The sequence below is a fragment of the Oncorhynchus masou genome, chromosome 8, assembly GCF_036934945.1.
Source record: "Oncorhynchus masou masou isolate Uvic2021 chromosome 8, UVic_Omas_1.1, whole genome shotgun sequence".
Classification (NCBI taxonomy): Eukaryota; Metazoa; Chordata; class Actinopteri; order Salmoniformes; family Salmonidae; genus Oncorhynchus; species Oncorhynchus masou.
In genome coordinates, this window is record NC_088219.1 from 38,953,790 (window position 1) to 38,966,434 (window position 12,645).

The 12,645-nt window shown below is 40.5% G+C and overlaps 1 protein-coding gene across 7 annotated transcripts in view; it reads right to left on the minus strand.

Annotated features, from left to right (window-relative positions):
- Nucleotides 1–12,645, minus strand: part of pisd (phosphatidylserine decarboxylase) — a 48,017-nt gene that overhangs the window by 24,904 nt on the left and 10,468 nt on the right. The window contains exon 1 of one of the 7 annotated variants that reach the window (XM_064972423.1): nt 8,761–8,876. The exons of 5 other annotated variants lie outside the window; for them this stretch is intronic. Coding sequence is in view for 1 of the 2 variants with exons in the window: in XM_064972417.1 (XP_064828489.1) it covers nt 757–941 (185 nt within the window). In the remaining variant the exon portion in view is untranslated. Of the gene's footprint in view, nt 1–756; nt 1,239–8,760; nt 8,877–12,645 lie in introns of those variants that run through there. One more of the 7 variants, XM_064972417.1, reaches the window with a different exon arrangement.

Consider the following 12,645-nt stretch of genomic DNA (forward strand, 5'->3'; position numbering starts at 1 on the left):
AGAATACACTTCTGTAATTGTTTTATTTCCTGGCTATCCAGTCTCCCTCCACCACACAAAACACAGGCTCCAACAGCACCCCCCCTCTTCAATGCAGGCACATATTAGCCAATCACTGGCTGCATAGCATTCTCTCTCTCCTGCTTCGCTCTATCTACATCAACAGAGTCTCTCAGCCGCCACACATATCTATCCCTCACTTCTTTCAGACCCACTTCAGAGGTTGGCTGGGTAAGGCTGGCCCAGATACATTGTTCGTCCTGAGACTGGCCTGCCTGGATGGGGCTTAAGGGCATTACGCTGCAATTAGGCCAAACAGAGGCTTTGTGCTGCCTGGAACAGAGAGAGAGAGCGAGAGAGAAAGAGAGCGAGAGAAAGATCGAGAAAGACGGGGCTTTGGGAGAGCGGACCGACTGGCCACTCAATATTCAGGCCCTCGGCTCATATGGTCGTCGCTCTTCTCACGTAGCAGCTCAAAATGCGAAGTGCACACAACCCCCCACTCACAAACCATAACTGCTAGAGCTTCAATCTCACAGCATAATATTACATTAATCATCCCCTCTATGCTCGCTCTGGTCATCCCTCTCACTCGCCTTTAATCCATCTCTCACATACTGTAAACAATCACTTATAGGCTGAAAACCCTTCGTTCCCTCTCCGCGTCAGTCCTGTCTTTGTCATGTCTAACAAGCATGTTATACACATGCTAAGGCATCCTGTGGTCATTCAGCTCTCATTCTCTCCCGCTCTCACCTGAATCGGTTCCTGTGACTGAGTGCTTGGGCCCCGTGGCCTGAGACGTTGCCGTCGCTGCCTCCCCCCTGCTCCCCGGCGGCTCCTGTGGAGCTGATCGTCCGGAGCCGGCGCACATCAACCCTAACTCTGTGGAGATTGTAGCAAGACGGAGGGCTATGCAAAGACCTGCAGCATCTCACCATTTCCCTGAGCTCTGCGCTGCCGCCCGCTGAAGGCTTCTGTTCTGACACATGATCACTGAAGGGGGGGGATTACAGACGCTTCTCTCTCGCTCGCACTGGGGCTGCCGCTCTAGCTCGGTGTGCGCACTTCTGTTCTCTTGCTGGAGCTCGTTCAATCGCTCTGCTACTGTCAAGCCCAGCCCCCTTCTCTGGCAGGACGGATGTGACGTGGTGAAGGGGGGTAATCCGTTCGCTCCTCTTCTCTCTCAGGGATCCAAGGGCCTCGAGAAGTGATTTAGTACTAGAGAATGGACATCTTCTGGGTGGGCTGACTGTTTCACGGCTGACCTGAGAGGAACTGCAGCAGACTGGTGACGGTGGGAGACTGGAGGAGGACTGGTCTGCCTGGGGGAGGGGCAGCTTGATGATAGGAGGGAAATGCGACAAGTTTGGTTTGCGATTCCTATGGTTGTTGATGTAAAGAATATTTGCTGGTCCGTGGTGTGTAATGAGGAGCAACCAGACGCTGCAGTTGACACATTCATGACATTGCTTATCCCAGTTATTAATAAGCATGCACCCTTTAAGAAAATGACTAGAAACTGTTAAATCCCCAAGGATTGATAAGGAATTGGAAAACTATGGTTGAGTAAAGGTTGACCGATTAATCGGAATGGCCGATTAATTAGGGCCGATTTCAAGTTTTCATAACAATTGGAAATCGGTATTTTTGGACGCCGATTTGGCAGATTTAAAAAAATATATGTCTTTTTTACCTTTATTTAATCTTTAACTAGGTAATTCAGTTAAGAACATATTATTTTCAATGATGGCCTAGGAACGGTGGGTTAACTGCCTCGTTCAGGGGCAGAACGACAGACTTTTACATTGTCAGCTCGGGGGATTCAATCCTGCAAACCTTACAGTTAACTAGTGCAAAGCTCTAACCACCTGCCTCTCATTGCACTCCACGAGGAGCCTGCCTGTTACGCGAATGCAGTAAGCCAAGGTAAGTTGCTAGCTAGCATTAAACTTAAAAAACAATCAATCATAATCACTAGATAACTACACATGGTTGATGATATTACTAGTTTATCTAGCGTGTCCTGCGTTGCATATAATCGATGCGGTGTGTATCGTTGCTCCAATGTGTACCTAACCATAAACATCAATGCCTTTCTTAGAATCAATACACAGAAGTATATATTTTTAAACCTGCATATTTAGCTAAAAGAAATCCGGGTTAGCAGGCAATATTAACCAAGTGAAATTGTGTGACTTCTCTTGCGTTCATTGCACGCAGAGTCAGTGTATATACAGTTTGGGCCGCCTGATTCGCCAGAATTTTACAGTTATGACATAACATTGAAGGTTGTGCAATATAAACAGGACTATTTAGACTTATGGATGCCACCCGTTAGATAAAATACGGAACGGTTCCGTATTTCACTGAAAGAATAACCATTTGGTTTTTGAGACGATTGTTTCCGGATTCGACCATATTAATGACGCAAGGCTCGTATTTCTGTGTGTTATCATGTTATAACTAAGTATGATATGATAGAGCAGTCTGACTAAGCGATGGTAGGCACCAGCAGGCTCGTAAGCATTCATTCACTACACAGTTACACTCTCAATACTAAACTGCCTATAAGAACATCCAATAGTCAAAGGTTAATGAAATACAAATGGTATAGAGATAAATAGTCCTATAATTCCAATAACTACAACCTAAAACTTCTTACCTGGGAATATTGAAGACTCATGTTAAAAGGAACCACCAGTTTTCATATGTTCTCATGTTCTGAGCAAGGAACTTTAGCTTTTTTACATGGCACATATTGCACTTTTACTTTCTTCTCCAACACTTTGTTTTTGCATTATTTAAACCACATTGAACATGTTTCATTATTTATTTGAGGCTTAATTGATTTTATTGATGTATTAAGTTAAAATAAGTGTTCATTCAGTATTGTTATAATTGTCATTATTACAAATAAATTAAAAATCGGCCAATTAAATCGGTATCGGCTTTTTAGGTCTGGCTGTACAACCGATTGGCAAACGTCACATGATTTCTCAATTTGCAGTACTAAACTGAATTTAAAAAAAGTAGTTAATACACTATTAAAGAGATGCATGTCTAAGAACAATATTAAAAAGATTTGGAGCATACCCCAAAAAAACATTGTCTATCAACAATGACAAGCCACCGGGGGTCTGACAACTTGGATGGAAAATTAGTGAGAATATAAGGGGACAATATTGCCACTCCTTTTTGCCATATCTTCAATTTAAGCCTACTGGAAAGTGTGCATCCTCAGGCCTGGAAGGAAGCAAAAGTCATTAACTTACCTAGTAAAGGATAGTAAAGTCCCCTCACCGGCTCAAATAGCCGACCAATCAGCCTGTTACCAACCCTTAGTAAAGTTTTGGAAAAAATTGTGTTTGACCAGATACAATGCTGTTTTATAGTAAACAAATTGACAGACTTTCAGCACGCTTATAGGGAAGGACATTCAACAAGCACAGCACTTACACAAATGACTGATGACTGGCTGAGAGAAATTGATAAAAAGATTGTGGGGGCTGTTTTGTAAGACTTCAGTGTCGCTATAGACATTATCGATCATAGTCTGCTGCTGGAAAAACTTGTGTTATGGCTTTACACCCCCTGCTACATTGTAGATAAAGAGTTATCTGCCTAACAGAACACAGAGGGTGTTCTTTAACGGAAGCCTCTCAAACATAATCCAGGTAGAATCAGGAATTCCCCAGGGTAAATGTTTAGGTCCTTTACTTTTTTCAATCTTTACTAATGACCTGCCACTGGCTTTGAGTAAAGCCAGAGTGTCTATGTTTGCGGATGACTCAACACTATACACGTCAGTTACCACAGCAACTGAAATGACTGCAACACTTAACAAAGAGCTGCAGTTAGTTTCAGAATTGGTGGCAAGGAATTCATTTGTCCTAAATATTTCAAAAACACAAAATGTGTATTTGGGACAAATCCGTCACTAAACGCTAAACTACAACTAAATCTTGTAATGAATAAGGTGGAAATTGAGCAAATTAAGGAGACTAAATTGCTTGAAGTAACCCTGGATTGTAAACTGTCATGGTCAAAACATTGATAAAACCGCAGCTAGGATGGGGAGAAGTCTGTCCATAAAGTGCTACTCCAACTTCTGAAAGTGGAGGAGAGATTGACTTCATCACTACTTGTATTTATGTGAGGTATTGACATGTTGAATGCACCGAGCTGTCTGTTTGAACTCCTGGCACACAGACACCCATGCATACCCCACGTCTCTTCACAGTCCCCAAGTCCAGAACAGACTACGGAAGGCGCACAGCACTACATAGAGCCATGACTACGTGGAACTCTGTTCCACATCAAGCAAATCCCACAAGCAGTAAAATTAGATTTAAAAAATAAATAATTCCACCTTATGGAACAGCGGGAATGTGAAGCAACACAGACACATGCATAAAAACACAATATCATGCGTAATATACACACACACACACTAGTACACATGGATTTTGTGTTGTGAATAAGTGGTAGTAGATTAGGGGCCTGAGGGCACACAGTGTGTTGTGAAATCTGTTATACAATTTTAAAAAAACATTACAATACATTCATAACTGCCTTAATTTTGCTGGACCACAGCAACAAGCTGTGGCCTTGGCAGCAGCTAATGGGTTCCATAATACATACAAACAACCCCATCAGCTATAGTGTTCACGGACCCTGTTATAGACTCCTGGCAGCTCCCCTATACTGCTGATCTATTTGGTATTTGGCCTGATTTAGGGAGCCTGGAGTCCACTGCTTCCTACCTTATCCTATCATTAGCTCAGCAGAGCTCAGTGTGTGGGGGGGGTAAATCTATTCACTATCTTCTGTTTTGTCAGTTAATCATTTCAGAAAGTTAAGCATCATAATTAGAGATTGTTGCCTGACTGGTAATTTTTCAAGTAAGATTTTAAAAGACTACTCAAGATGCAGTTCCAGTGTTTCCCCTATATTCCTTTAGCAGCGGTAGCCCACCGCTGCTAAATTGTTGCTACTGCAGCAATTACTGCTGTAATTTAAATAAGATTCAGTACCAGTCAAAAGTTGACAGCTACTCATTCAAGGGTTTCTTTATTTACCATTTTCTACATTGTAGAATGAAAGTGAAGACATCAAAACTATGAAATAACACATAGAATCATGTAGTAACTGACAGTGTTAAATCAAAATCTATTTTACATTCTTCAAAGTAGCCACCCTTTGCCTTGATGACAGCTTTGCACACTCTTGGCATTCTCTAAACCAGCTTCATGAGGTAGTCACCTGGAATGCATTTCAGTTAACAGTATTTCAACATCTGGATGAGAAGCTTGCCCAAAGTAAACTGCCTGTTACTCAGGCCCAGATGCTAGGATATGCATATAATTGGTAGATTTGGATAGAAAACTAAAGTTTCCAAAACTGTTAAAATAATGTCTGACTATAACAGAACTGATATGGCATGCGAAAACCTGAGGAAAATCCATCCAGGAAGTGGGATTCTTTTGATGTGGGTACTTTTCAATTGAATGCCTATAGAGTTTCTAATGGGACCCAGATTGCAGTTCCTATGGTTACCACTAGTCCGGTACTATTAGGATGCATTCGTCTGCATGTTGAGACAGCCGTTGAGCATGTGGATTATTGAACGAAACACGCCAACAAAACAGTTTTTGGGATATAAAGAGGGACTTTATCGAACGAAACCAACATTTATTGTGTAGCTGGTACTCTTTGTGACTGCAACAATATGAAGATCTAAGGTAAGTGATTAATTTTATCACTATTTCTGACTTTTATAATTCCTTTACTTGGTTGTAAAATGTTCGTATGCGGGGCGCTGTCCTCAGATAATCGCATGGTAGGCTTTCGCCGTAAAGCCTTTTTGAAATCTGACAAAGTGGCTGAATTAACAAGAAGTTCATCTTTAAATCGATGAAAAACACTGGTATTTTTTTAATGAATGTATATGACAATTTCTGTATTTTTAATTTCTTTCCTTAATGTGTTTGAGCCAATCAGTTGTGTATACAGAAGATAACAAATATGGCTAAAATACCATATTATGGCAAGAGCAAATCAAATAAGCAGAGAGAATGACAGTCCATCATCAGAATGTCTTTCCTTCTTAATGCATTTGAGCCAATCAGTTGTGTTGTGACAAGGTAGGGGTGTTATACAGAAGATAGCCCTATTTGGTAAAATACCAAGTCCATATGGCAAGAACAGCTCAAATGAGCAAAATGAAATCATTACTTTAAGACATGAAGGTTAGTCAATGCTGAACATTTCAAGAACTTTGAAAGTTATTTCAAGTGCAGTCGCAAAAGCCATCAAGCTCTATGATGAAGCTGGCTCTCATGAGAACCGCCACAGCAATGGAAGACCCAGAGTTACCTCAGCTCAAATAAATGCTTCTGAGTTCAAGTAACAGACAACTGTCCAGAGAAGACTGGTGAAATAGCAAAGAAACCACTACTAAAGGACACCAATAAGAAGAGACTTGCTTGGGCCAAGAAACACGAGCAATGGACATTAGAATGGTGGAAATCTATCCTTTGGCCTGAGGAGTCCAAATATGAGATGTTTGGTTGCAACGGCCGTGTCTTTGTGAGACTCAGAGTAGGTAAACGGATGATCTCTGCATGTGAGGTTCCCACCGTGAAGCATGGAGGTGGTGGGTTGCTGGTGACACTAAGTGATTTATTTAGAATTCAATGCACACTTAACCAGCATAGCTACCACATCATTCTGCAGCGATACACCATGCCATTTGGTTTGCACTTAGTAGGACTATAATTTGTTTTTCAACGGGACAACGACTCAACATACCTCCAGGCTGTGTAAGGGCTATTTGACCAAGAATGAGAGTAATGGAGTGTTGCATCAGATGACCTGGCCTCCTCAATCACCAGACCTCAACAAAATTGAGATGGTTTGGGATGAGTTGGACTTTTAGCGTGAAGGAAAAGCAGCCAACAAGTGCTCAGCATATGTGGGAACCCCAAGAATGCTGGAAAAGCATTTCTCATGAAGCCGTTTGAGAGAATGCCAAGAGTGTGCAAAGCTGTCAAGGCAAAGGGCGGATACGTGGAAGAATCTTTCATATATTTTGATTTGTTTAACACTTGGTTACTACATAATTCCATATGTGCCATTTCATAGTTGAGGTCTTCACTATTATTCTACAACGTAGAAAAACCCTTGAATAGGTGTCCAAACTTTTGACTGGTACTGTGTGTGCGTGCACGCGTGTATACAGTTGAAGTCAGAAGTTTCCATACACTTAGGTTGGAGTCATTAAAACTTGTTTTTCAACCACGCCACAAATTATAGTTTTGGCAAGTCAGTTAAGACATCTACTTTGTGCATGACAAGTAATTTTTCCAACAATTGTTTACAGACAGATTATTTCACTGCATCACAATTCCACAATTCTAGGCCGTCATTGAAAATAAGAATTTGTTCTTAACTGACTTGCCTAGTTAAATAAAGGTAAAATAAATAAAAAAAAATTTAAAAAAATCAGTCAAAGCTTGGTCGCAAATGGGTCTTCCAGATGGTCACTGACCCCAAGCATACATCCAAAGTTGTGGCAAAATGGCTTAAGGACAACAAAGTCAAGGTATTGGAGTGGCCATCACAAAGCCCTGACCTCAATCCTATAGAACATTTGTGGGCGGAAATTAAAAAGCGTGTGCGAGCGAGGCGGCCTACAAACCTGACTCAGTTACACCAGCTCTGTCAGGAGGCCTACAAACCTGACTCAGTTACACCGGCTCTGTCAGGAGGAACGGGCCAAAATTAACCCAACTTATTGTGGGAAGCTTGTGGAAGGCTACCCGAAATGTTTGACCCAAGTGAAACCATTTAAAGGCAATGCTACTAAACACTAATTGAGTGCATGTAAACTTCTGACCCACTGGGAATATGAAATAAATAAAAGCTGAAATAAAATCACTATTATTCTGACATTTCACATTCTAAAAATAAAAAGTGGTGATCCAAACTGACCTAAAACAGAATTTTTTTACTTGGATTAAATGTCAGGAATTGTGACAAGTTTAAACGTATGTAAACTTCTGACTTCAACTGTATGTATGTATGTATGTATGTATGTATGTATGTATGTATGTATGTATGTATGTATGTATGTATGTATGTATGTATGTATGCATGTATGCATGTATGCATGTATGCATGTATTCTTCCAAGACACGCTTTTAAATGGATAGTCATTGGCTCAATGACAGGAAGTCTATGGGAGCAGCTAGCATGTCATTGCGCTAACGCTAATAGTCGCACACTATAGGCCTATTATACTCCCAACAGTGTGCAACTATTTTCTCACTATCGTTTATCTAGCAGTCTGATGTTGGACTTTAAGGGTCGAGTTCCTACTCTATTAGTCTCTCAACAAAACTGTCTCGGCCAAACAGGAAGGCGGTCCCTAAAAGCCACAAAAAGCAGGAAACAGGACCCACTTCCTTATCTGAAATACTGATGCTACAGACGACGTACCCTGTGAGATGACTCATGTAAAACAGTTACCGTAAACACAGGAACTGTGCAGATATAAACTTCAGTACAGATTGTTTATCCCTAAATCCACTTAGGTTTTTGACCACTTTACTGTAACCGTTCCATATTAAAACACTGTTCGGTTTAACTAGAAGACATTGAACAATTTCCATAAACAGTTATGTATTTCAGCTAATGCATTATACCAAGTTAATCAAACAGTATTGAGCTTATTTAAAAAAGAACTCAGAACCTTACCTTCTCTGTGTTTTGTCTGAAACGTGAATAAAATTGACAAAGGCGAAGTTAGGTCTCTCACTGCGTGCTAGTTAAAAGTGAAGGCTCTACTCTCACAACAATGTGCTGCATGCTGACTAGACAAGCCCTTTAAGAGACTAGAGGGTGGGCAGATATCACATTCAAGAGTGTCATTGGTGGATGATGTCATCAGAAAAAGTAGCCCGATGGGCCAGACACACAAATCTGCTGTAGCTGTACAATATCTCATCATTCATCAAGTTTACAGCAGAGCTAACTTAAAAGCTAGAATCCTTAATTGATACAATAAAGTGTTCTGCTATGGGTACAAGGACTGACCATCCATGATATCAAATGTATAGTTTTAAACAATGTTTGTTAACATATGTTGTTTCCAAACTGACCTAAAACAAGCTTATATTTTGAGTTCTGATGGGGTAGGACAGTTGAACTAAGCTCATGAAGCATTTATAAAAGTTATATTCTTCTAGAATCAATGGGTTTATCGTTAAATTTATAAGTAAAAAAAATGTAGCAACTAAGGATTCTTTAACGATTTGGGGTGATGAACTGTATTCAACTAGGCCGACATGCATCCATGAGCAGAGATAGAAAGCGCCACAATTAGCCTATTTAAATATTTGGTCATTTTATTTGGAGTAGTCTGGACTTTCCATCGGTAGATGATTTACAGATAGTACTAACAAACTACAACCATCTGTTGATAAGCAACTGCTTGCTAAGGTTCCGGTAAAGGTTACCGATGTTGCTAGGGATGCACGATATAAACAGTGAAAATATCTGGAATGGGACGATATCAGCTAGAATGACAACATCGGTATCTACCCAAAGTCTAGTTTAACGCCAATGTCAAAGCTGACGTGCATACTAGAGGTTGACCGATTAATCGGAATGGCCAATTAATTAGAGCCAATTTCAAGTTTTCATAACAATTGGAAAATCAGTATTTTTGGGCGCCGATTTGCACATTTTATTATTATATATATATATTTTTACACCTTAATTTAATCTTTATTTAACTAGGCGAGTCAGTTAAGAACACATTCTTATTTTCAATGACGGCCTAGGAACGGTGGGTTAACTGCCTCGTTCAGGGGCAGAAAGACAGATTTTCACATTGTCAGCTCGGGGATCCAATCTTGCAACCTTACAGTTAACTAGTCCAACGCAATAACGACCTGCTTCTCTCTCGTTGCACTCCACAAGGAGACTGCCTGTTACGCAAATGCAGTAAGCCAAGGTAAGTTGCTAGCTAGCATTAAACTTATCTTATAAAAAACAATCAGTCATAATCACTAGTTAACTACACATGGTTGATGATATGACTAGATATTATCTAGCGTGTCCTGTGTTGCATATAATCTGACTGAGCATACAAGCATACAAGTATCTAAGTAGCTGACTGAGCGGTGGTAGGCAGAAGCAGGCGCATAAACATTCATTCAAACAGCACTTTCGTGCGTTTTGCCAGCAGCTCTTCGTTGTGTATCAAGCATTGCGCTGTTTATTACTTCAAATCTATCAACTCCCAAGATGAGGCTGGTGTGAAATGACTGGCTAGTAAGCTTGCGCTAATAGCGTTTCAAACTTCACTCACTCTGAGCCTTGGGGTGGTTGTTTCCCTTGCTCTGCATGGGTAACGCTGCTTCGATGTGGTGGCTGTTGTCGTTGCGTTGCTGGTTCGAGCCCAGGGAGGAGCGAGGAGAGGGACGGAAGCTATACTGTTACACTGGCAATACTAAAGTGCCTATAAGAACATCCAACAGTCAAAGGTTAATGAAATATAAATGATAGAGAGAAATAGTCCTATAATTCCTATAATAACTACAACCTAAAACTTCTTACCTGGGAATATTGAAGACTCATGTTAAAAGGAACCACCAGCTTTCATATGTTCTCATGTTCTGAGCAAGGAACTGAAACGTTAGCTTTCTTACATAGCACATATTGCACTTTTACGTTTGTCTCCAACACTTGGTTTATGCATTATTTAAACCAAATTGAACATGTTTCATTATCTACTTGAGGCTAAATTGATTTTATGTATGTATTATATTAAGTTAAAAGTGTTCATTCAGTATTGTTGTAATTGTCATTATTACAAATACATTTTTAATTGAAAAAAAAAAAATACAAAAAAATTAAATAAAATGGCCGATTAATTGGTATCGGCTTTTTTGGTCCTCCAATAATCGGTATCGGCGTTGAAAAATCATAATCGGCCGACCTCTAGTGCAAACCTATATCTGGTAGGTAGGTGACGTAATGACGCCATATAAAATGTTACGCTACACATGCAACACAGCATTTCTAACCCAGCCCACAATGTCGGCTGTGTGGATCGAGCAGTCAACAGGTCCAGCAGTCAACATGTCCAGCAGTCAACAGGTCCAGCAGTCAGTTGAAAGAGTAACAACATTTCAGCATGACAACTCAACGCCAAGATAACAGAATTCATTGCCCTTGAAAATCAATCTTTGTCGTGGGTGATGTTGGCTTTCGCCGACTGGTCGAGCACCGGTACACATTGCCCTACCAGAGTTACACAGTAATAGCATCACGGCATACTATGAAACGCCGTTGGGTCTTTACGTGTCAAAAGATACATGTCAAATAACAGTTCTATTATAGAATGTTGTGTGTTCTGAATTTGCATGTGCAAGCCAAGCACCACCACTTCTATCAGTAGCACGATCAAAGCTGTACAAAATGTCTGCAAACAAGCAAACACCGGCCACGAAAGATGTGTTTACAATACGGCCTTGGAAATAACTCATTATTTGTTCGACCGCAACGTCTGTGGTAGCTAGCTTTAGCTTGGTACCTAGCTAGCACCAATAGCCTGAAATCAATGACCAGTAGAAACGGCAGTCATTTCATTATTCTTAGCTATGAACTAGGAATCCTTGTAAGTATTAGCTAGTTAGCCACATGTTGTTCGCCTAATAAATAGCTAGCCAGCTACTTAGCTTTGGGCAACAGGGTTATCGTTATAAGCAGCCAGCTAGCTTCAGCTGGCTAGTGAGGCTCGGCCAGACCGGGTTGTGTTGTGAAGCTCGTCACAATAAGGATTAGGCACAATAGTGGAATTTGCAGTTGGCCTTCAAAATAAAAGTACCTCTTTGAAAGCGATGAAGGTTACAATTGGTGGAATCATGCCATATTTAGACTAGATAATGTTAAATAAGGTTGGAATGTGAAGCAATGAAATTAGGTATCAGTCTACTCGGTGACACGCACAGAACACAACTGAAGAGTTTACACAAATATTAGCATTGTAGCTATTGCGGGACTGTGAAATCACCTCAGTCAGGCTATTGTGTGTATTGACATTCATATTGCAGTGTACAGGTTTACCTAAGGATTGGGGATCAATGCAATGGGTTATCAATCTACTCAATACCCAAGATATTTTCTCCCAAAGTCATCCTCAGAGTTATCAGACTCCAAAACATCCACGCAGTATTGTTTTGCCTCTGGAAGTGTTCAATACAAAGGTTGACAATACATGTGGCTCAACTCAGTTGTTTCAGAGTCCAGCAAGAGCTACGATGCTAATATTCTCTGGGTGTCACCAAATAGACTGATGCACCATGTCATTGATACACAATCATAGTTAAGAATGTACAGTAAAATAAGTATGCCCCCAATGCAATTCTAAAGTATAATACATCCAGTGTGATTGCAGATTGTCGTCAAATTATTGTCTTGTTGATTTTATATAACATTCCAACCTCGTTTAGCATGATCTATTCAATTATGGCATAATTCTACTATTTGTCTAATTTGCATCACTGTCAATGAGGTACTTTTATTTTGAAAGCTAACCGCAAAGTCCACTATTGTGGCTAGATTCACAGATGG